Source organism: Coturnix japonica, chromosome 18, assembly GCF_054131305.1.
Source record: "Coturnix japonica strain WE chromosome 18, WE-NBRP24, whole genome shotgun sequence".
NCBI lineage: Eukaryota > Metazoa > Chordata > Aves > Galliformes > Phasianidae > Coturnix > Coturnix japonica.
This window is the reverse complement of record NC_140680.1, coordinates 6,355,498-6,381,668: the sequence shown is the minus strand read 5'-3', so window position 1 is coordinate 6,381,668 and position 26,171 is coordinate 6,355,498. Positions and strand designations below refer to the sequence as shown.

At 38.5% G+C, this 26,171-nt stretch overlaps 1 protein-coding gene across 36 annotated transcripts in view; it reads left to right on the top strand.

Moving 5' to 3' along the window:
* TENM2 (teneurin transmembrane protein 2) overlaps positions 1–26,171 on the top strand; it is a 1,410,959-nt gene that overhangs the window by 1,345,315 nt on the left and 39,473 nt on the right. For all 36 annotated transcript variants that reach the window (XM_085518796.1, XM_015875933.3, XM_015875927.3 and 33 more), the window contains one exon: positions 20,026–20,172. In XM_085518796.1, the coding sequence (XP_085374922.1) occupies positions 20,026–20,172 (147 nt within the window). The remainder of the gene's footprint in view (positions 1–20,025; positions 20,173–26,171) is intronic.

Below are 26,171 nucleotides of genomic sequence, written 5' to 3'. Positions count from 1 at the left end.
TAGTAGGCTGACAGTCTGTACAGTGAGACATTCTAAAACTCCCAAGCAATGAGAGAATTTACCTCAAGTGGGCAAATACTTAAAATCCCATTCCTTTGGATTACCAAGACTCACCCAACTGATTACTGGATGGACAGCATCCCTTGTCTGTTTTGTAAAGGCAAAGAAATAACGTTTCCCCAGGTGTTTTTCTAGCTTTTAGACATGTTTACATTTTTTTTGGAGGCACAGAGGAATACCAAATATAAGGTGAAAGCGTTTAGACTTCTACCTTATCATGAAGTCAATAATCGATAGGGAAATTAATAATGGAGCGTTATCTTTGGTTACAGCAGGATATTTTTGTTCCGTGATAATACTCTTTGTGTCAAAGATTTTTTCTTCTCCTGAATTTTCTAGTAATTATAACGGTAATGATTCAAAGATGAAGTAATTTTCAGAAGAGATGGAAAGTGTGTGGGAGGAGGCAGTAGAAAGCCATCGGATCTGACAAAGAGCAATTTAGGAGCTAGATATATTAGACTTCAGTGCAGTTCTGACTTAAAATTTATCTATACCACTTTATACCTTATCAAAGCATAAAAAGCTATAACAAAGACAAGAGAGATTTAGTTTGCATGCTCCATAGAGTGAGGAGCACAGTTTTTTCTCACTTTATTTGAAAAATGGATAACAAGTTTGGGTCATGACCACCTTTCATGGTGGATGATACAAAAATGTGTTGGTAATATATATGATGCCATGACCAGAAAAGATAGGGGCAATGACTGTTTCTGTGTATGTGAATTCAGGTTCATCATCTGTGCAGTACAGTCTTCCTGTTGTCTTTTCACCTGGTTTCTTAATAACCGTATCTTTGCAGTCAGGGTTTCATTTGGAGTATCATAGGATTCATTCCTCCCATACATCTCTTCAGCAAAACAGAACAGTCACAGATACTGTATGAGTTAATCTCAGATATCCTCAATGATTTCTGTTGTTCTCCACACATAATTTACATTTAAATTTAGCATGCAAGTATAGGTAGACTCAATGGGAGAGGGGGATGTTCCACTAATTAAGTGACAATTTTGTCCATTGACTTGAAAATGGTACTTTCTACTTAGGTTTCATGGTGGTATATAATATTGTTATTCTTTTAAAATCTTTGGACAGACCTTTACACCTAGTTTCTACAAAGGAAGTATCCACTTCAGAAAGAGGTTACAGCAGAGAGACTCAATCTTACAGTGACAAAGATATATTTTACTACTGCTAACTCATTTCACAGCTGTAGCTCTAGCTGATGCTCCTGATCCATTTATGACCATCAATGCATATAACATAGTCCTACATAGACTTGTAGGTCAGAGGTGATATTTAGAGAATCATGTTCACCTATGTCACATCATACCATGTTACCTTACAAAGTGAATAGAAGAGTTAGGTGGTATTGCAGTCCAGCATCACTGTGCTTCAGTAAAGGTGCAGGTGTCCTATAAATAATCAGTTAAAGATTTGTTCCTGGGAAGGGTGGTGCTTTCTGTAATTCCCAAATGCACTTGCTATTGTTGTTTTTGTAAATGCCATCTTTTATCTCACCTCCAAAACTTGTTAATAATATCTCTCAATGGTAGCCCCCAAATTACATGCTCAGTAAATAACATCTCTTATTTGAGAGCTTATCATATTTTCCTTTCTGATCTGTAACTTTCTGAAGTCCTATCCCAGGAACTTAACTGTACTTTGCTACTTTTGTCCATCAGGTATAAGTGAACTTTTTCAGCAATTTATGTAGCACTAAAATATCCAGAACTACCATGTGTATCCTCTTACTTTTTCGTAGCCAGGGGCGATAGACTATTTCCTTCCAGATACATATAATCAGCTATGTGGAGATTTGCATACAGTGAGAGCAGTTTGACTTTTAAAGAGTTTAGAAACCAAATTCATTTTCATTTGCAGGATTTACACTGGGCAAGTAGGGATCTTTTTTTGACCAGGAGACAAAATTATTCACCAGGAAGAAGTTTTCTGTTAGCATTCTTTGCTGAGAGCTTCCTATAAATGATTGAAATATGCCACAGTGCAGTGACAGAACATTTGAGCAGCTTTTTTCTTTCCCTTTATATAGGATATATGCAGAACATGACCTTACTTCTCCCCTTTTCTAGCCCAAAAACTGTAATGAGTGTGTTTTCAGCAAGGCTTCCTGCATTTTGTCTGGTACTTCAAAGATGCACCCAGCAGATCTCGGTGAATAGTTTTCCAAACTGAAATCACTTTTCTTTCTCCTTTTGGAGAGGCTTCTACATGAGCTATACTGATTTTCTGGCCAATACTTGAACTCTTAAAAGACTACAAAAAGGTAGGGAGGGCAATCAATCAAGCTGCTGATCTAACTTTTCAAAGGGCAGAGCTGATTTTGCTGTTCATAGACGTATTCACAGCATCAGGCAATCTTTTCTTGTTCCAAAGATAATGTTTTCTGTGTTATTTTGTACCCTGCGGTGTCAAGCACAGCTTCAGCAAGTGAGTGAATAACATGGTATTGCTGGATACAAAACAACAAAGACACAGGAATGCTTGTGAGAGGTCAGTGAGATAGAGATAGAATAGTAGTGCCAGATCTTGAGAAATATGGATGCGTATATGCAGGTATAATATTTATTAAGAAACAAATATGAAAGAGAACAATATCTGTCCGTTCTTTTGAGGCCTGCTGTTAGTGTTCCTATTAAAGATATTGTTTCCATAATGATGCTTATTCTTGATTGTACATCCTCAAGATATAATTATTGTATTTTTTTGTATCAGTTTCATATAATTTTTTATACTCAAAGATGCAGCTAAGGACAAATGTGTTTCATCTGCCTTCTGCAACCTCTATGGAATAACCATTCAGACGTAGGCTTTTACTTTTTCAGCTTCTTGAGAATTTTGTTTCTGATTCCTACCTGAGCACTGTACTTACAGGAGGATGCCAGGAGAAGTTTGTCTTCCTAAGCAATCTGATGCTATTGGATTTCTCCAGTTCATAATTTTAGTTTAATATTGTATTAAAAATACTGGTGTCAGGATGGAAAAAGCATCTGTGAAGTGTCAGTCCAGGATTTTGCTGTGTGATCTGTTCAGGGCTTTGGGGAAAAAAAATGAGCTATTGAAAGCTTTTTCTTTAAAATATCATCAGCTGTGTTTTGTGCAGTATAACTCATTGAGGATAAAGTGGAAACTGATGTTGAATATCAATACATCGTTCTTGCAGTGCTTTCAATAAGAGCATTTACTTAGAAAAGAATTAAAATGATCTTAAGAACTGCACGGGGGACTTGTTCACAGTGCTGGCTGTGAGGCGATCTGTGTCCTGAACCATTCATAGAGAGCAAAGTTCTGACAAAGGTAGTCCGCGCTTTTCTCTCATTCTTTCTCTCTATCACTATTCTGACCTGCTTATGAAATCGTTACTAGGATAAGCTCATCTTCTGGAAGTATTTCCTTCAAGTAGCCTCAGTCTGCATTTTAGATACATCTTTTTGAGTTGTATAAACAGAAGCAGTGTTTTATGTCAAAAAGAAATGATCGTGTCATGCAGTGTATTTCACTTCCCAGAGAAAAAGCAGTTGTGTGTGTAACTAAACTGTAGGAGTGTGATCCAAGCTTAAGCATTGTAGAAAGTGTTGGAGTCTGAGGTTGGTGGTCACTGTTCACACCTGGATGTTGAGAATGGGAATAGTTGGGGTAGTGCTTAAATCATTGTTATTTGAGTTCTAGCTGCCATTGAATTGTAATAATGACTTTGGGTTTATACAATTTCTAACACGTATTACTGTAGTGTTTTCAGTGATGCAGTATTGACTGACATATAACTGTCGATACTCTTCTGTCAGTTGTATTCAAAACACATCCACACTGTGACAGAGACAAAGCAACACTGGTGACTAATTAGTCCCTATTCTAGCAGCAGTTCAACACCATGTTACTAAAACCCCAGGAGTAGTGGAACACGATAAATTAAAGTTACTATATTTATCCAGGTTCTCCCTTCAGTCAATAACAGGATTAGAGCAGAAAGGATCCTTTTTCCAACTATTTCCTTAAAGTCTTTCAGATCCTAGAGCTTATCCATAGCAATGGCTGCCACATAGTAGATTTCAGTGATCCAGTCCAAGCAGGTACTTCTCATAAACAGTTACACAGCATCTTTTATTTCACAAATACTTCAGTGTGACATGGATTGTGGTGTTATCCCTAGTAAAATGTATGTGGATTTATATCTGTTGGCTTTTCTCCCTCTAATTCTTAAAAAGACTCTAAAGGTGCTTTAGCTTTTGCCTTACTATAACCCACCCACTGCATGACCCATGACCAGTATCTAACACATACAATTCATTCTTGTGTTGTCCCTGGTTATTGGGAGCCAACAAAAAATTGCAGACATTCAAGTGTAAAGCAGGTTCTTCATTCTCTCGAACATTGTTTGCATAATGGCATCTAAGTACTACCCAGCTAATTAATATTTTATCTGTTAGAGGATGCCCTTAAAGGGCTGCGTTTTTCAAATAGGAAGCCATAATTTGGAAAAGCGGCCAATCAATGTCAAACTGCTTTTCCTAGTCCCATTGTATTTTTAGTTGCTATTCAGTTTTTAACAGTCCGGTGCAGAGTAGGTGGATCAACTCAGTATCAATAGACTGTGACAAGCTTTCAAAATGTTTTAAAGATGCCATGCAAAATAGCTGCAGGGAAAGGTTTAAGTATTTCTTCCTCTGTGTTTTTGGGTGACTGGTGTAGGCTGAGAGCCACATAACCTGATAGTTAATCTTTCGTCTAATTGAAAATTATGGACACAATTTAACAATTTAATATGTTTTTACCAAAACCTACATGAAGTAAAGACTAAAGCCTTCATTCCAATTAACTATGCAGATGAGATCTTTTTAGGTAGATGCTGAAAGAATTTAGTTATTCACGAGTGATGAGTAAGATTCACAGTGCATCCAGACAATGCGTGTTTTAATTTGCCTCCAGACAGTTTCTCAGAGAACTGAACATCTGAACTGAAGTGCTTCAAGATGCAGTCCCTGTTATGGAGAGGACTAGTATTGGTAATTGGTGTGTTACATAAGAAATCAATATAATGTTGTAATCTTGATTAAAAACCAGTGTTGTTTATTAAAAAGTAAACTATTTTGTACTGAAAGATAGTATTAGGCTCTGATTTTAGATTGGAAACAGTGCTAAGAGGACAATTATCCAAAAGACCTAAACAGTAAAAATGAACAATTTGGGGATAGCATGTTGCCCTACTATGCAGTGATTTATTGGTCATAAAAGCAGCACCACTTCAAATACTGTGATTTTCCAACTGTTAGGAATCAAACTGATTGCTGCGCTGTTTGTGGAGTGAGTCCCTCAAGAATAGCACTGGAGTTATTTTTGTAAGTTCAGCATGCACAGACACAACAAAACTAAATGTCACACAAGATGCTGATTCTCCTAAAGCCAAAGAGACATTAGTACAGATGAGAGAACTGACTTTTTGTTTTAACCGCTGGGAATATCAGGAAGAAGAACTCCAATCCTTATGTAGCATGTTGCCATCAACTTTTCAGCACATTTTAAATATTAACTAATCTGACTTCTTTATTTTCCATTTAATGAAGCAAAGCAAAATGTACCTTTGCTGGTCTGCAGATTCTTTCTCACTGAAATTAATAAAAGAATTGGCGTTATGGCATGTAGTTTAATGACAGAAGACAGTATGCCTAAAATGGGGCAGTTATAGAAGAAGCAGTTGCATGTCTCTCTCTGTTCCCTATTTTCTTTTATTTTTAAATTACAGGAGTACTTGTTTTTGAACAAGAAAATTATTACTGAAAGCAAGCAGCCGTGGGTCTTTATTAGCAGCTGAAAGGAGAGAGCAAAATATGTTCACATTTTAACAGATCCTGATAATTGTATTTCTGACACATAGGTCTGTATTTGAGTACACCACTAACAATGCAGGGAAAATAAGGATAATATGCTCCTTCCTCTTTCAAAAAATAAGAAAAATGTCTTAGACTTAAGGCAGAAAATCACTGCCTAAGAGTTTGTTAGGAATATGAAATAGAGGTTGCAGCACAGTTAGTAGATAGCTGAGTCTGGAGGAAGGAAAGAATAGTGATACAAGTTTTTAGATCTGGTGCATCAGTTTGTTGGCTCATTTGGATCCTAGGGATGAAATTATGTTTTGTTACCACCTCTCTTGGATCATTATTAGTTGATGGTTTATCATGTAGCTGATCATTGCATCCTGTGCATGTTTGGCTTTCTTTCCAATGTCAGAAATATGGATTTAGAATGAAGAAAACCTTCCATATTTAGAGGATGGCTTGTGAGAGTCAAGGTCACTTTGTGAAGGTTATGAGAGCAATGTTTGCCTAAAGGAAATACCAGGTGATTGCTATGCTAAAGAAAATATTAATCTTGTTTCAGTAGCTCTGCATTACTTCTGAATTACTTCTCTATAGAGATGGTTATGAGCCAGAAGCCAAGAGAAGATATATGCTGTTATACTATTGTATGTGTCGCTAGAAGGCTGAAGGGGAAATAAGAACCCTAGGAAAATCTATGCTGATGAGCAATCAGTTTGGAGTTGCAGCTCTCCTTAATTCAAATGCACAGAGGCCTGCAGAGATCATCAGTTCTGCGATTTCTCACTGAAATCCTCTGTTAAATAATTTTATAATTGCTTTGTTTGTTTATGTGCTGAAGAAAAAGGTGAATTAAAATTGACTGAATTCATCGTTAATTTCAAATAATAGTTCATATCTTGTATCATAAGACTTGATCACACATAGAATACTGAATTGACTCCTGAAATTTTTAATACTTCTCAGCTTCAAAAAATTTTACTAAAATGAAATTGAGGTGGTCCTTATTAAACCTGATGGTTTCCCTTTTCCTTTTAATCTCACAATGTGCTGTGCACAGAGCATTTGTTATTTGAGTCTTACACCACCAGTATTTATATTTCTGGTTACCTTGAAATTCTTATTAGAGCATGGGAAGTTTTAAGTTTCAGATGTTAAGTTTTCAGCTTATAAAAAAGCTGAAGATATAAAGCACTGAATTTTTGAAATATTCTAGCAGGATGTGCACAGAGGATCTGATTTCTTGGACTGAATTGAGATTAAATGGAATGCTCTTTAAAAGTTGTTTGCATAAAATACAACCCTAAGCTTTAATTATTTTATTGCTGTATTTTAGTGCTTTAGATGGAGATGTTATAAAATGTGAGGAAAGATGTCAGTCAAATGTGAACAAGTAACAACAAATGAAAAAGAATGAAGTTGGCTCTTGTCAGTGTCGCTCCTATTTTTGTAGTCCTGTGACTAGAAAACAGACATACAGGTCTGTTATAGGTATGTTTCACAGGGCTATCGCTGCTGGGTCGTAACTTGAACTACGTGATTCCATTCCCTCATAGGAAATAAGAAAATTCAGTAAGTTGTTTGGTACAGAATGAAAAGCAGGTAGGCACTGGAAAATGCACTAAAACATCTTCAGCTTTCTGTGTGGAGCACTGATGAGAAAGGCAGACCTGTGTCCTTAAGGTGCACAATAGTTTTCCCAGTCAATGAAATCTGGCTTTAGATGGATTTTTGGGAAAGGTTCCTAACCACTTACAGGAGTTATTACAGTAAATTGGGTAGGCACTATGCATGATTAAACATATTCCCATGTATGTATTTACTTTGAAACCTAAAGCTGTTCCAAAATTCACTTTGCTTGATTAAGACCAGTGGAGATCTCGTAAAGTCAATAGCGTCAAACTGCATCCATCCTCAGGCTTGATGGATTTGAAGGTCCTCAGAGACCTTCAGCTAATGTTTTGGTGTCGTAAGGTGTTCTTTTGTTAGCTAATCATGAATGATGCAGTGGAGCACTACCCAAGTCCTCTGCAGTTTGAATTAGGACACCACTTCTCACTTTGTGCTCTGAGCTGCTGAATCGTTACTGTGCAGAGTGACAAAGCTGCTGCGTGCTGCTTGGTTTCACAGCTCTGAACAAATGATTGTTGTGTAAAGTAAAACCTAATTGATATATGCTGCTAATGTCCTACAACCCTTCTAGTGGGTAATACTTCAAATTCGAGTAAGACACGAAAATATACAATACCCAATTGAAATTCCTGGAAACAGGCCGAGAACAGTAACATAAGTTACTGTTTTATTTGTACTCTGATGGTAAATAGCCTTCGGAACAAACTCACACTGTGGTAATTTTCTCTTCAGCTTTTCTAAGATAATTAATAATATGAGCAGAAGACGGAAAAGTACAATTTCCTTGATATATTTTTATTGCACACTGCGATACTGCTCATGTGGGCTGTTAGGAGACATGATATTTTCAGCATTGCAAAGAAGGAACAAATTGCACAAAACTCCAGCATATTGTCCTTCAGGAGTACAGTGTACGGCTCTAAGATTTTTATTTTTTTACTTGTGTTATTGGAATTCCTAGTTTTTATTTTTAATAGCATTATTTCCTCTTTTTCCTGTTTATTTCTTGTTTTGATTTGTTTTTTGTCTGATGCAAACGTCATCATGATATATACTGTTGTACCCTTTACCTAAAACAGACCAGTGACTGAAGTAGATTCAGGTTAGTCCAATGTACTGTTCATACCCTTCTTTTGCAGCTGATGTGCAGTGATCTCTAGGTTTCTTGGCTGTGTCTCCAGGTCAGTGACTTGCTGTGTTTCTCATCCCTAGAGAAGGGTCCTAGCAAACAGGCCCAGTATAACCAACATCCTGCCTATCTCAGCATTTTAACAGTCATGTCAAACGTAGGTGTGGGCAATGAAGTTCAAAGCCCATTTGATGCTTCTGAGGAGGAGAAACAGAGAAATGGAACCAACAAGAGTAATGGAAAAGAAATGCTCCATTCATAGCCAGAAATGTTTGAGTATTTATTCAGAGTTGAGGTCCGTACCAATGAGGTTAGGGGAGGAGCAGAGCTATCAGTTGCCTGATAGTGAATATTTTTAGTATAAAGCAATCATTGATTAAAGAGTCCTTCCACATTAACATTTCTCTTAAGTAAGGATTAAATGCTCTGGGCATTTTTAGAGGTGAAATGGATGGCAAAGACAACTCCCCTGGCAGATAGATCAAAATCAGCTTTTCAGTGCATTTAAATGTTATGGCATCTGGCTATGTGTAGAGGATTGTTCTTCACTGTGTAGGCAGGAAAAAAGTAACAAAAACTGTTTGTCTGAAAACATTCTGATTTCTTTAGCTGTTATTTGGTATTTGTGTATTTGGTACATATAAAAATTGGTAAACGGAATGATATTATTCATGAGGCTTATATGAAAGATGCAGAATGGATACCGAGGACATTAGAATTAGATACATTTATAAAATGGATTTTATGTATTGCAACATTCATCTTCTAACCGGATCTGCCAAAACTACTCAGCATGCACAAACACAGAACTCCAAGTGTGTTGCTTGTGTATTTTAATTTGTTTTACATACATTACCTTCATGAGAGAATACTGCATCCATGTGCTGCACCGTTTCTTCAGTCCTTTGTATTTGTGGATATTTGAACCCCATACACTACATCTCTGATAATAATGTGAGGTACATTTGCTTTAATATTCAAATATCCATTAATTTTTGTCAATTATACCGTGAGAAGCATAGAGTGTATGTTGTCAAAGCTTTTTCCATTCTGAACTACTCCAGAATGCTTCTTGAACAGTTGTTTATTGTTTTTTTTTCTAGCACTGTTGGATTTTCCTTTGGGAGAGATGATATGTTTGCAGTCTGTAGTCCAAAACCGTGCAGTAAGGTGCTGTTTGTTGGTATCCATGCAGTGCTTCAGGAAGATGAGCTCAAATTATAAGATGTTTGTCAATATAGTTCTTTTCATCCTGTAGGGATTCCAGAATTCTATACCAAACTTAGGGATAGATGCTTGTAGGGCATACTAATCTGTGTGCAGTAATGAAGGAAAATGTGTACTTATACTAAGGCTCATATTTATTCCTCTGACAGGGACAACCTGCACACTTATACAGGAGCTGCCTTTGCATACCTGAAAGTTAATTGCTAAATTATAAATTCTATACAGACATCAATATCTGATGAACTGCAAGTAATTATACTGTAATAATGCCTGAAGGGGAAAAAAAAAAAAAAAAGCATATGCTGACCTGAGAATTATGAATAACACAGCTCTAAAATGGAAAGATTCATAGATAATTCAGATTGGAAGGGATTTTGGGAGGTCATCCAGCCACTTCCTCAAATGGCATTATAGGGTTAGTTCACATCAGACCTCAACCAGGCTCATAGTTTTTGAGGCAGATGTCCTACAACTACCTTCGCTGTCTATTAGAAGGGTGCTGCAGTTAAGCATCTAGAGAGACACACTGAGCAACACAGGTAGTATACAGTATTTGCTTTCTCTCTCTGTAGTGCCCTTCTTGTATGTGCATGTACTTGTGTATGTGTATCCTTCCCTCTGTCATGGTTTCATGGGTTTTCATCGCTATTCGACATCATAACATCATGCAGTCTGTGTCCAAACATAAGCAGGATTAGAAATACTCTTGTAAACTACTCTTAAGTATTACTAGCATGAGAGAAGCAGTTCTGTTTGGTCACCAAATGCTGGCTGGGCTTACTAGTGCACTTTGATTCATTTCTAATCCTCCTCTGTATAGCTGTAAAGCTATTTGTATATTCACGGTGTTATGGTGAAAGAAATTCAATTTGTATTTTGAGCAGAAAGTGGATATGTGATTTTCTATATGTAAGTTCTTATATATAGAGTGAAGGAATTTATTTCATAATTTTGAGTTGGCAGCTTAAGATCTCTACCTCCTACACAGATAAGATGAGCTTTTGTCAGCTTAGCAGAGCTCTCAACCCCAGTTTCCATCCCTGTACCTTAGGCATTTTAAATATCCTGAGCCTACCAGATAAGAAGTAAGGCCTTGAACATGCTTTTAAATTTCTTTAAGAAGCCACTGGTGAGAGAATTGAAATAATATTTGATGTGCCTGTTCTTGTTAAGAGGAAACACTTCAGCACTCAACTAGCTGAATTTAGTGTAAGCCCATATATATTGTGTTGGCTGTAGTCAAGGCAAGTATAAGGGAGGTCAGATTCTTGGTGTGAAATGGAGTGTTGCAGTCCCTCAGAAGTGATTGATAGCGCAGCTCCTATATATGCCCTGCATGTGGAATTTCTGAAGTGTATCAATGTATTCTGAAGTTAATGACTGAACTAAGAACTGTGTGCAAAATGGTGTTAGATCTGGAATATTAGCTTAGTTTAGTAGGACTGTGTAAAACTGTTCGGAAATTGAAAAGTTGATACCAGTGGTATATAGCTAGAATGGTTAGTTACATCCAAGACTTTATTCTGTGTTGAATGGTCAGACTATTGCCATACTAATGAAAGGAGAACTCAGCATCTGAGTGATCCATTGCCATTCAGACTTAAGCCCAGGTTATCCATGACCCTTTCAGGATGCAGGAAGAGCTGTAAAAACACCGCAGCATTGTATAAACACCTTTTACCACAATCTTTTGTTTTTACCGTGCTTACTTGTCAGATAACACAAAGGAATAGCTGAAGGCACATCCTTGTCTGAAGAGCTGCCAGTGTGGTATTCTTTAAGTATTATATTAAGGGCCAAGGAACAGCAGACTGCTGTGAACACCAAGGCTGTACATTAGCTGATTGAAATCCATGTCATTCTTGTAGATTTGTCAGGATGGAGCAATTATGTTGTAGCCCTCAGCTTGAAGAATTGAGAAGGATGAAGAGTCAATCCAGTTGGTGAAGGATTCAGTCCCTCGTAAGATTTAATGGCTACTTTAATTACATTGTAGTCTGACAGTTTTTCTCAGGCAGATTCACTTCTCCATATTTGCAGTATTCCTGTAACAGGGCTGATCTGTTGTAGCAGCTTTCTTGTCCTTCATAGCTCACAATTTGGTGGTTTTGCTGTCCTCACTGTTTCTCTCTGTGCATTTCTTCAGAAGACAGTGGAGTTTGTTAGCTTGCCTTGTTACCGCTTTGTGCTGTGCCATCATTGTTTGCATTGCACCAGAAATAATTTTATTGTTACCAAAACCGATCTAACAGACCTAGATTGAGGTATAAGTGTGTGAGCACAGCCTGGAGTTTTAATTCTACATCAAGCCTGAAGAATTACTTTAATGTAGTCACATTTCACATATCTCACCAGAAATTGTCTGATTTAACCTCATTTGGCACATAAATTCCTTGCAGTTTGCTGCAACAAATGACAACATTGCTTCTGAGTGCTAAAGACAGCAGTTTGAGAGTCTCAGTTAAATTTTCAAGCAGAAGAATTGCTGGATGGCATTTTTGCGTTGAGAAAAGCTAGCCAGTGAGAATGTGATCTCCCCTGCTGACCCATCAAAGCATTCAGAGAGAAAAATTGGATCTGCATCACTGGAGGGTTTTCAGTCCAATGAGAGAGCTGGGAGTACTGAGCCTTGGTAGTAGCAAGCAGTCCTGCCTTTTTCAGGGCTGATCTTTCACTTTTTATGTCAACAGTGTCTTAGACTGAAAATGTTTGAAATGAAGGCCTACCTCAGTAACTCCCTGGGATTGTAGAAGTTCCTGTCTGAGCGGCTGAAGTGTAGGACTTACTTCCAGTGTTCTGCAGGCTGCCTTCCCTGAATCATCCAATTGTGTTCCCGTTTGGGTGAACATGGCACTGTACCTTCTCCACTGGAAAGTTTAGTTGGGTTGGAAGTGCAGAACGGAGTAAGAGCTCCTTTGTTGTTGTACAGGCTTAAAAATAGAAATATTTGTGACATTTCCTGCCTGAAGCAAGAAAAAATAGATCACTGTGCTGGAATTATAAATCTCAATTAGCCTAGTGGAACTGTGTGTTTGAAACCTAATGCCTGGCATCTGCTGGTCAGTATCAGTTGTCCTTTTGCTGGGTACAGTTTTGACTTAGGCATCACGTTGTGTGTTTTTTCTCTTGACCTACTCCTGGGACACGGTGAGGGTGGGATTGGTAAATACAACTGAAAAATAACACGACTTTGTGCTCCACTGTAGATGAGGTTTTCAAAGTCTTGTATATTTATATATAAAAGTATCCCAACACTTTGCCAAAACATGTATTCATAAAAGCTCCATGACCTGTACAAATACATGGTTGCCACATATTTAAAATAATTTTTAAAATATACTAAAAAAGATGAAATATATAAAAAACTGTACAAATACATGGCTGCCACATACTTGAAATAGAAGGCAAATTACACTGTGTGCAAGGAAATTGAGTAGCAATTACTGTGTGAATCCCGACTTTTACAAATGAATGACTCAAATTCCCTGCCATAGCACTGTGATTAATGTAGGGATTTTGGTTATTACATTTTAATTAGGTTATCTGTTCTTTTAAATGTGAGGTCAATGTTTTGCTTGTTGCTCTTCAATTGACTGAATTTACACATTCTGTCAGTTTTGTCACTTTATCATTACACTGCTGATAAACTATTCATATAGATGTTATTTTAGAGATAAGCCCAGCCTGAGAAGGGTTCTTTCTCTAGAAACAATATTACATTTTACAAAGGATGATACCAGCCCTTCTACACTGTATCAGAAACATTAATACAATAAAAGATTATGGTTTTGGTACTGGTTTTATGAATGCAATTTCATAGTAAGTTATATTCTAAATGGATTTTGTTACAGTAAGATTAATTTGAAAGACCTCTCTATCTTAAGTACAAATTTTACTGCATATTTATGTATCTTTTTATTGGATATATGAAGATGAATTGAATATGAATTTTGTCTGAAAAGCATGCACTGTATGATTTGAGCATGCTGCTAGAGTTTCATTTTAGTCTAGAATATCATCAAATAATCTGCCCTGGCTATAGAAAAACCGTGCACCTGTTCCGCAGCTTTTGGGCTGCAGCAGTGTCTTTCCACTAAGTAAGTAAGTAGTTGGCCCATTCTTCTTTACTTGTAACTCAGATGGGCAGTGCAGTCAGTCTTTTTGTTACACTGAAAGGCTGGGTTAGTTCTTAACAACTTAACAATCCGTGCAACTGTCCTGCTCTGAAGACCTGATCTGGTCCTGGAGACTGTTCTGGAACAGTCCAGACTCGCTCAGAGGAGCTTCACTTCTCACTCAACCAGTAGTAAATTGTGTTGGCATGTATTGAGTTACATATTTTGGACTTGAGCTTATTTTTGTTGAACTATAATGATGTAGAAAATAACTTGTGTGCTCCTACCATAATGCTACGTGTCATTTTTATTTTATGTCCTTCCTTTTGCTTGAACTGAGCCCCATCGGTTTTGGAATTGAAGGATTAAAAATAACAATAGCAAAATAAAAGCTGTGGATTTTTTTCAGTGTTGCTAGGTACCTCATTATGTGTACCTCATTTATTATTTGCTAGATAGCCGTAGGTCAGCAGCAACTCACTGAAGGAATGAACAGAAATGTATGAAAACAGCGATAGCCCTCTATTAATACAAATTAAACTGTTATCATTACTGCTTTTTTCTAATTTCTCTATATTCTGTAGATACTGTCTCAGAGTACTTTCATGTACTGCAGGTCTGTATTTAACAACTATAATGAGGAGGAGGAGGATTTAACTGAAATTTAAGTGTTTCCCTTAGAAACTGATTTAATGGATACTGTGTGACAGAGAACCCTGAATTGAGCACCACGGTCCTTACTGCAAAACATCTATGCCCATAGGACTACCTGGTCTGGCATCCCTGCAAGTCAATGGAAAGACTCCATTGACTGCCAGATGGTTTTGGATAAAGATGTAGAAAATGGAGTTAGACAAAGGTAAATGAGAGGTGTTCTATTTCAGACTAATAGCTGTACTGTGTATGCGTTAAATGGGAGAGGTACAGGCAACCCATTCCTTCCATTAGTTATCAATTAGAGGAAGCATCCATACCTGATAGCTTTCAAACAAAAGGAATCAGATGTAGCCTCTTGGTTTACATGTAATTTTCTGTGTACAAACTGGGTAGAGGGCAACATCGTGTCTACTTCTGTATGTGATTATTAGGCACAAGGGAACATTTTTACCTTTTTCCTCTCTCTGCTTTTACTCTTTTTCCTTGCCGTGTTGCCCTTTCTTTTCCTTCAAGTGATTGGCCCCTCTGTGAGTTCTGGTGGTTATAACCAGAATGATGATTTAGTTGCAGAACACAAATTACCTGAATGTCATGTCATGGTACTTTGGTTTGCTTAAAGTGTTTGTTTTGGAGCTTTGAAGTCATTTATGCAAAAGAAAACCCATATGTGCCTGAGTAGCTGTGTACATGTGTAATTGTGTACCTGGGGTTTGTCAGTATTGGTGGAAAGAAAAGGAACCCTATGTGGAATTTATCCAAAAATGGATTCCGATTTTTCATGTACTGCCTAGAAACTGGAAATTCATTTGCTGGCTTGAACAATGAATTAATCACCTTACAGTTTAGACCCAGAATAGTTTTACCGTAGATGAAATGTAAAAGTTCTGTCTCATAAATACATTAAGCACTATCACTCTTGCAAACAAGGACTGTCCATATTGATTTTCTTTACTATTCATAATGATTCTGTGAACTTTCTTGTTAAGTTCAGCTTTTCATAAATCTCATAAGTCACAAAAATAGGAAACTATAGAAACAGATAAAGCTGACATTGGCCTGGTGGAAGCAGTGGGCAGCACTTTCTTTTCCTGTTATGTATAACTAGAGGTCTTGAACCTTTCTTACTCTTTTTCCTTAGTGAATATTAAGAAATAACTTAAATGAAATAATTCTTCAGATGCATTTGATCAAAGTTTAAAGTTGATAAAGCATAACCAAAGTGTTTTCTCTGTGTTCCTATTTCTTAGTGTTTTGTGTAACAGCTTCTTGTTCTACTGCATTATGTATGTATAGTCCGTGCTGCATTCTCTTCCTCATAGTGAAAAGCACAGTCACGAGACACAAATCAAATTCATTCTTAGGACAAGAAAATCAACTATTTTCAAAGCTTAGATTCAGAGATGTAACAGCTTTCATTTCTCCCTCTCCTTTCCCAGTGTCTTCTTTCCAGCATGTCACTTCATGTGAATGCTGGCTGCTTTTTCTTTGGGGTGGAGAAGAACGGATTTTAGTGTTTTGATTTTGAAATCTTCTCTTACTGTGATACTCCCTCACAATGCTAGTCACATATTCCTGACAGTACATTGAAAATAGCACTGAATTTTATCTTGCCATTTCAATTCAAAATGCATATGTCCCTGTACATACACTTAACCAGTTTCAGAGACTAGAGTGAGCCTGAAAGGGAAGGAGCCTGCCTCAGTGCTTGGCCTCCTGCTGCAGCAGTGCGTGCAGGGCTGTGCAGGCACAGCTGGAAGAGAGAGACACGTGAACTGCTGTTGCCCATACAGTGACTGTTCTGTGAATAAATAGCTTGTCAATCTGGCACTTTAAACAAGCACTTTCTTCTTTTTTAAGCTAGCTTTTTGACATTTTCCATTAAGCATACTGTAATAGAAAAGATGAGTAGAATTTTTCTACACCTTAGGAATAGCAACCTGTCTGCTTAGCATGGAGGACCCTCTCTGTGCAGCAACTGAGAGCTTTATGCTGTGCTGAATTACTTCTCAAGGTTAGATTCCAATCGCGTTCGCTGCTGTGCCTGCCTTGCTTTCTTAGACTACCTTTCTTGGTAAGTAGAGCCATAAGGCAGCCAGGAGGTAGCACGCTTCTTGATGCGAGCTGGGGCTGCACAGTGAGGGCATGCTGTACCAAAGCACTCAGCACTACCATGTGCTTTCTGCACTGTGTTTCCAGCAAAGGTCACACGCTCAGCAGTGAGCACTGCAGTTGAGGATCCTTAGGCAGGAGCTCTGCTGCCTTGTCTGCTTTCGGGATGCACTGAAGTGCATCAAGGTGCGTTAGCCGTGTGCGAACACTGTGTGTGCGGGGGGACTTAGATCTGCAGCAGTCCCTATGCACATGGGCAGGTACAAATTGCAAAATAAAGACAGACAGACTTCAGATGGAAGTGCACTGCCTAAATATAAAGCTTTTGAAAAAGAAAACTTCCTATTTATATAGTAATTCATAATGGAACTCTTTTGTCTATTTAGTTGATGGGTCATTAGAATAAATTTTGGCCTAACGGATCTAATACTCATGCAAATATTTGCTTGAATAAAGACGTGCATATATAAACAAGCACAGTGCGTGTACATAAACGCACATGAGTATGCAAAATACTTGAACTCTTCTCCCTTGCTTAAAGCTGTTGTGAAAGTCAACACATCATTAATTACTGTCAAAATTCTTCAATCGTATCGTAGTCTGCTACTGCTTTTATTTTTTTATCCTTCTGATATTTAGGTTACTCAAGTCTGTCTTTGGAAGCCCGTTAAATAAACGACAGAGGTAGCATAGTGTTTCCTAGCAACATCATGCCTGTACCAGTGATGCCTGCTTCCCTCTTTAAGCTAAAAGCAAAGTCATGTCCATTAATCCCCAGCTGCACATAAACTTTTCAGAGATTTTGCTAGCTCCCCACTGTTCGTGTTTTCATCTTGCTCATATGATGCAAAGTAAACTGCTCCTGTGATTTAATTCTCTTCGGTGCTTCAGTACAAAGCCAACCTTGTGTGTATATTCACAATTACTGTTTGTTTTTCATTTAAAATGAATAATTTTTTCTCCAGTACGATGCCTCCCCTTGGACATTTATCATTTTGGTCATTCAAACAACCTGACAAGCCAAGGAGATAAAATGAATGCCTAGAAAATATATTATCTGGGTTGAAAAAGAAGTGCATTTTCATAGCTAGGATATGTAATGCTAAGATAGCCTTTTGTTTAAGTGAATGGAGAACTGTATTTTTTATTACAGAGTAATAGCACTGAAAACTCATAGGATTTATTTCTGCCTGTTGACAACTTTCTCTGTAGACTGAACTGAATGATGTTGACCCCATTCACAGGTACCTGGTGTCTTGCTTGGAGAGCTTTGGTAGAGATGGAGCTGCTGTGGCAGTGCTACCAGTGGTATAGGTTTGGGCACCAGGTAGGACGTTGAAATTTTGGTTGCTCTTATGTATAGACAGCCTTTTCCATGGGACAGCTGGGCTCTCCTTCCTAAAAATTTAAATTACTCACTCTGAATTTCTCAGGAGCTCAATAAGGTAAAGTAAGAGTGAATGCTTAGCTCTAGTGATACCTGTGGTGAACTGCAGGGATGCAGAATAGCGTGCTTTCCCACAGTAGAGCCTCCCCTCCCACAGCACTGTGTAAACCTGTTTGGGGTCAGAGGAACTCCTCTGCATTGCCTGATGGTAGCAGAGGCTGTCAAGAGGGGGAAGAAACCTGAAATCAGAGCCCTGGCTTTTTTAATAGGCTGATAGAAATGCACTGTGGGAGTTTCTGTAAGTCATAGCAGTCTAAATGAGTGATTTCTGTAAGGCTGCTCAACCTCTCAGCACTAACTGTGTAAGTTTGACAGTTCTTGTTCCTGGTCACCTACAGAGGCCTTGGGACACAAAGGTGACTTGCTGTCACCTTGGTCTTTCTCCAGTGCTGCACATCTGAACTGGTGCTGCTCACATAAAGAGACCATAACATGGTTATTTGCTTTCAGGATGTATCCCAGTGCTGCTTTCCTTGCTTGTGCTTGTGCCTGATGTAAAGAACCAGGGCTGTCCATTAGTTCCTCATTGCCCTTAAAATGCTTGAGGAAGGGAATGGAGCACTTCATAGTCACGGCTTGAGGTCACAGTGGCAAATCCAGCTGAACAGTGAGACCTGAGAGTCAGTAGCAGGTTCCTTCAGTGACCCATCACTGCTAGTGGAAGGGAAATGGAGAGAGTGTGAGGCTTTGTGAGCTGTCTTGAGATTAAATTTACTGCCGAAGATGAAAAGCAATGAGAGACATGTTACATGGTGGCTGCATAGATATCTGGCAGGATGAGGCCGTATCTCCAAACTGGATGTGAGAGCTTGAATGATTGGGTTCCAATATCTGTTGTCAGAGTGGCAACACAGCCTTCTCCTCCCACTCAGACTAATTAGAAGGGATAGGAGAGGTCCATTGCAGGACTCTCAAATCCTCGTTCACATCTGAAGACTTGTGTGGGTTGAATGTGTTCTATCTGGAAAGTTATCAAGGCCTTATTGTCTTACAGGCTAGAATTCGATTTTCTTGCCCTTTATTCCAAAGGAATGCTCAGTAAAATATGGTGGCATCTCCGGAGAATAATTTAGTTTCAGGAAAAATAAAAAGTAGTCATGTTGTTCTTTTGCCTGTGGACATTGTGCTGGAGCATATAAGCACCCTCACAAGTCAGTGCTGTTGTTCCCCATTCAATTTTTGCTAGACAGTAAAGCAAATCTTTCCCATAGCCAATTAAAGACATGTATCTTTTGTGAGTTATCTTTTCTAGCCTGTCTTTCAGAAAGCACGACAGGTTGCATCATACTGTTTAGTAAACTCAGTGTTAAATAAATAGGTGTTTTTAAGAGATTGTTGAATGAGGAAAATATTTTCAATAGCATTTACTGAAACTTTGCGTAGAAGAAGCTCTTGAGAATTATGCAGCACACAATGTAAATGGCACCTGAGCACTGAAGTGCTTGTTTCATAAGACGTGCCCCCTCTCATATATGTATACAAACACACAGAAGGAGAAAAAAACGTGATCTTGCCAGCAGACTGCTGCTTCTACCTAATGAATGTAAGACCAGATGAGAACATTTACAGGGCTCTTAGAACATAACTGTTGGTAGGGCTCATCCTCCCATCAGGCTTGAGCTAAGTCCCCATTTTTCTAGGCTATCCCCTTTTCCTTACCTTCCTTCTCCACATCACGGTCATGGCTCTGGAGCTGGGCATTTGTCCCACCAGCAAGAGCAGGACTTTCTGTATGCACAGTAATACTGTCAGCAGTGTGAGTGTGAGTGTGAATAAGCCTGTCTTGTACTTACCTGCCTCGTTTCTTCCCCCCAGATGGCTGCCCTGACTTGTGCAATGGCAATGGGAGGTGCACGCTGGGCCAGAACAGCTGGCAGTGTGTCTGCCAGACCGGCTGGAGAGGGCCTGGATGCAACGTTGCCATGGAAACCTCCTGTGCCGATAACAAGGATAACGAGGGAGGTGAGCAGAAGTCTTCCAATTCCCCGTCCCTAAAGAGCAGAGGGTTAGCCATGCTTTCTCCGTGAGTCATTTTACTTCAGAAAGAGTTTGGCTGTCATTATCATCAAGTGTTGTTGTTTCCTGCCTTTCGAAACAAACGAGGCTGAGCACTGCGGCCTTGCAGAGTGCAGTTCTGTCAGAGTCCCACTGCAAACCGTGGCGTTTCATGGGTGCTGAGTACAGCCCGCTGAGCTGGAACTTCTTCCTGCAGGCTCCTGATACACGTGCATGGCAGAACAGCTTACTGTGCCTCTGTGCACAAGCACAGCAGCTGATGTAGCAGGATAGTTAGGAACATTTTTTTAGCTCTGTGCTAGAGGCCGGGGTCATGCTCTCATGTGCACAGCCCATGTAAGTCACTGTAGCGTGCTGTCATATTTCACAGCTCATACGCCAGAGCTGAGTGAGTTGTGCTGAGCCGTCATATGTGGTAAGGCTCTGAGGTATCCATTCAAATTCTCCTTTGTCAGGTGTACCTCTATTAAAAACAGAATTTGTTCTGTATTTGCCTACCAAGATGACTTTAGTTTATCTCTTTCTGTTCAGCCTTCTGCTTGGTAATCAATTACACTGACCTGAAAGCAGTTTTGAGAAGTTGTGTCTTTTAAATAAGACTCCTTGGTAAACTATCCCCTTCTCCTGAAGCAGCTTTTGTATGTCTCATTACATCGTCTTTAGTAAGTCACCAACACTAAGTGTGTTAGTGTGCAGTGTAGGAAACTAAAAGGTTAATTGCTTACTGCTGATGTTTGAAGCTTTCCTAGCTCTGAAGATTATAAAAAATAAAAATCTGGAAATGGGTGCATCATCAGATTTTTCCCCAAACAAGGAGTCTAGAAAACATTATTAGAAATACTGAGATAAGGTGTCTAAAAAAGAACTGAAATATTTCCATATGGGGAACAGCTTCTTTACTTATTCCAGGACAGTATTCTGCATTTGTGAAACAGAAAGGCATGTGGGAAAACCTGACTACTGAGGTCATTCAGCTGTTTTTCCCAATTTAAAACTGCAAAATTCTGAAACTTTATTTATGAAAGAGAAATCCTTGACTATGTAGAATAAATATGCTGTACAACAGAACTGTAATATTGATCAGCACTACCTTGCAAAATGTGTAGTTTCTGGTTCACCATGGTCATACCTGAAGGAAATCTGTAGTCTCCCTGAATAGCAGAATACTTAAGGGGAGAACTTCTTAGAAGTTCTCAGCACTTGCAGGCTGAAATTAGGAGCTGGCAAGTCTGCTGCTCATTGCTTCTTGAGAGACTGTATAAATTCTGAACATCTGCTCCTATTTCAAGGTCCCAGCAACCTGAAAAGCCCACATGGCCATTTTCTCAAGGGGATTTTATGGTAAAGCCAGAGATGAAACCCTTATCTTCTGCCATGGGACCCTCCTTAGCATTCTCTGAAAGGATGGACTCATTGTCACTCCTGTCAGTGTAATTGGTCAGTCACAAATGAGAGCTGCCATAAAAATCAGGACTGAAAATAACTTGCATCCCTTAATACTTTGAGTGAGGCCATGCCTTGCATTAAGCTGCACTATGCTGCATGGGTCTGGTTCGCTGCACATCTGGCCAGGAACACACCCAGTGACCTTGATGTTTTTAGTACTAACTAAGGGGAGACCGCAGGAGTGTGCAGGAATGGAGAAGAAGGAAAAGATATGTGCTGTGTGCTTTAAGATGTACCTTAATGTAATTGTGGCTGTGTCTAATAAGAAACAAATAGAATTAAGTTTTTTCAATAGATGGAGCTGAAAACAGTACTATGGGAATCAATTTTAATTTAAGCTAGTTACCAGAACCTCAACTTTTGCATAAAATGCAAGTTTACTGAATGTTAGAAAAATCTCTTCTTCTCCCTAACTCACTCTTTTCATTGAAACTCAACAGGGATTACTTGCAGTCAAATGCTGAACTCATTTGCTGCTTTGTTAACATCTTTGCTCTGTTAACATGAGTACTTTTGGAGCTGTACAGAGCACACACAGCAGTCCTCCAAATGAAAGTAGGGTAGCTAAAACCACAATATTTTGTCTAAATGAGGAAAGGTGAATATCCTTTCTCCATCAGTTTCATATTGCTAAAATGTAGTTGTTTCAGAGTGTCAGTGAAATAGAACAATAATTTTCTGTCTACGAATCTTCCCCACGTGTCTATGGATTTAACATATTTTGGTGCTTTTTCTCTGTTCAACCATTTTATTGTGATTCTATCTCACAATCAGATTTAGAAGCTTTGGGCCAAGTCTTCATTTCATGGATGTCAAGACAATCATTGCCACTGACTCCAAAGGGACTCAGATTTGTCCTGTTTTGTCTTACTATGTGCCACAGTGTGCATTATATCCCATAGTTCAAAAAGAAAAATGAAATATCAAACTTAATATTTTCTTTCAATTTTAGATTAATGCCCCTTAGCTGGTTTATTTCTAGAAGTGGCAGCTGTTGAGACTTACAAATCTTTGTTGTATATGAGATGTCGATGTAGATTACTCATATAGATAAAACAGGATTCCATACGACAGTGTCCAGAGCTGTTCTCTCAGAGCTGCTCAAGTAGAGTTGTGCATAGCAGCACTGAAAATGTCACTTGTGTTTTTTCTTACCAGCACATCTAGATAAGTACTTAATTGTGTCTTGTCTTCATTATGAAGGTGTTTATAGTCACTATAGGATACTTTGCTTAAAAAGATTCAGAGGGTCTTATTTCTTCCTTTGTTTTTAAGGCAGAAATCTAATCAAGAGGTAACGGTGGATGGGGTTTTTTTGGCACTGACTCACTTTCATGATCTTTTTATATTGACAAATGTTTCTGTTTTTTCAGATCATGTTTGAGTTATATACTTTACTCATTGTGGCCACTTCTAAATCTAATCCCTTTTCTTAATCGGTCCCTCAGTTGTCTAATAGTTATTAAGCATCTTTTGGAGGGATTAGAAACTGCTTTATTTGATGACCTATAATTGTGATTACAATGTATAATCCCCCCAATAGACTTGTATAGCCCACTTAATTCACTGTAGACATATTTTAGGAAATTAAGGGATTAAAAATGGTATTTCAAGGAATGGGAGAAAGTGTATTACTTATTAAACACATATTTCTTTAACTTACTGCATAAGAAAATCCCTTTAGGAGAGTATTTATACCCATCTTTTCACACTAACTACTTCATCATAATTTGGTGGTTCCTGAATCGCATAATGCTTTTAACCTCTCCGAACAGTCTTCCTAAATTGTGTATATTTAACCTTAAACCTTCCATTGCCTCAAGGAGAATGGGCAAGCTAAAAAAAACCAAACATGTTTCTTTTTTCTGAAGAATATTTCAGTAGATGTTGGAAGCAGTTCATACAAGGAGCTCATTTTTGAGACCCCTTTAACCTGATCTCAATGAGATAACCCACAAGAGGTATTTAAGGAAGAGCTCTGCAGGAGCAGCCTTGTCAGGAGCCTCATATCACCTACTTGAGTTTCTCTTCCTGGGCTTTTTTTTCTCTTCTTCTCCTCCCTTTTTCATCCTTTCAAAATTGTCGTACTGATATTTATAATAAGTTTTATTGACAACTCGTGTAAACGATGTTATCTCAGAAAAAAGAAAAACAAAACTACCAAAATTCTGTGGAACTGGTTAATTTAACATTTGACCATGATGGAGAAAAAAGATACGGGAAGGTTAAAAACAAATCTGTAAGAGGCTTAAATAGTTTCATTGCTTATATTGTTACACAGTTCACATTTCAACCCAGAACGTAATGTTGTAATTATCTGGACTACAGTTCAGTGGTGAAGAAAGGGAAGCAGCCAAAACATTATAGAATGGTAAGGTAAATAGAAAGAGAAATTGTTTATTTGTGATGCAAAGTGGGACATTCTTCTTTTTAAAATACATTTAACTTATTTCCATTTGGCTTTGTAAAGACAGTCATGCATATCTCTGAAGACAAATTTTGCCCTTCAGTTTGCTACTATATAGTTGTAACAACTCCAAGAAATACAGTTGGCGGTAGTTCTGTTTGGCACAAAACATTACAGATAATGAATGAGAGAAAGCCAGCTATCTGCTACAGTATGAATCTTCTTCAGTTCAAGAGAAAAATACATTCTCAGTGAAGTTCACTGTCAGGACAGTGCACTTGACTGATTGAAAGGCTGTTTATTTGAGTTGTCTTAGAAAACTCATCTCTAAAATTAGACAGAAAGAAAATAGAAAGAGAAGTGTCTTTCTGCAATAAACATTTAGAAAAAAAAAATTGCTTTTAGAGAATTACAAATCCTGTGACTTGATACTGCATCAGGCTCGTGACATTTAAGATAATACAAGTATTTCACAGCACAAAAGCAAATCATGTAATTTAGCTTGCCTCAACAAGCATTGCCTCAGCAGGGATCTCTAATTCAGCACAAAAGATTTTATGAAGTTCTCAATATAAATACCCAGAATACTCCTGGCACAGAAAGTACCTTCCCAGAGCCTGCACAATAGGCAGTTTTAGAGCACTAAATGTAATGAGTGGTTGAAATCTGTTGTGGATGGGGGCCAGAGTGAGTCATGTAGACTCAAGTATAAAATCTGTATTGAAACTAGACATTATATAAGTTTGACAGGAGCTAATGAGTATGCTTGTATGTGATTCTGTTAAAACTTCATGTCAGCCTCTAATCGTCTTTACACACATTAGTCAGCTTATCCTCACACTGTCCCCCGTGGGATATGTTACTGCAATAGCACGCTCTTACAACCCACAGAGAAGGGAAGGCAAGAAATCTACTGACTGCAGATTCCCTGGTTAAAAAGCACTGAATGAACGTATTTTAAAGGTTGTTTCATCATGGAGCCCTCTCAGTCATCTGTGCTGGAGATGTGGTTTCGCGTTGAAGCACTCAACCTGCCAGCATCCCTGGGCCTTAAGGTCCTCAGTTACTCAGTGCATTGTTGGAGCTGTGCTGTGTTGTCCTGAGTGGGCAAGGGAAGGGGAGCAGTTGCTCTACCAGCACCATAGTCCAGAGCACTTAAAAACCTCACTGGGGAGTTTTTTGGCATTCAGAGTGTGCAGAAGCCTGGGGTTTTTCTTCTGTTTTATCAAATCTTAGGATTTGCAGTCCAACTTTTCCAGAAAAAACAGCTTTGTTTCATTTTTAAGGTTCTGAAAATCTGCTGTGCTCATGGTTTGCTCTAAAATCAATGTTACAGTGGATATCTGGGCAGTTCACAGGGAGCCTTTCTAGCTAGGCTGAGCCAATTGAGGAGCAGGGCTGGAAGAGGATTAAAAGCATTTCCTTTCTTGTTAGCACCGGGACTTCTGAGGAATTATTCTGAACAACGCATGCCAATATAACAGCAATTAGGTCAAGCTACAAAAGTGAAAATTTGAGGTAATGTTAGATAAAAACTGGTAATAAGATGTACTGGGCTGTGGAATAGTCTGTCCATGGAAGCCGTTCTGCATGCAGTTTAGAGCTCAATTAAAATACTTCTACATTGGCAGAGGGAAGACCTATTCTTTTGATAATCTGATAGAGCATCTCTAATTCTTTCACCTTGGGTATATTAATACTACACATAATTAAAATCAGATCATGATAAATTAACTAATTTGCCCTTAGAGTGATCAAAGACCCTTCCACCCTCAGGGCTCGTAGGAGCTGCTGCTCCCCCTCCCCCCCACCCCTACCCCACACGCTCCATTTTAATCATAACTCTGAAATGTTTATTGGAAAAAGAAGTATTTCCAGGAATTACGCTCTGAAAGTGGCTGGCTCCTAAAGCTAATGAAGTGTAAGGATGCCCTCTGCTGAGCATGTGCTCAGGAGTTTTGTTGGGAAACAGCATTGTCCCCTGCTGGGTGCAGAAAGAACCTCTTGGGCAGCTGGGTACCAGGGCAAGGTGACCCTTTCTAACATGCATTGTGAATCTAATATAATAGTACAACCAGTATATGATGAAGAG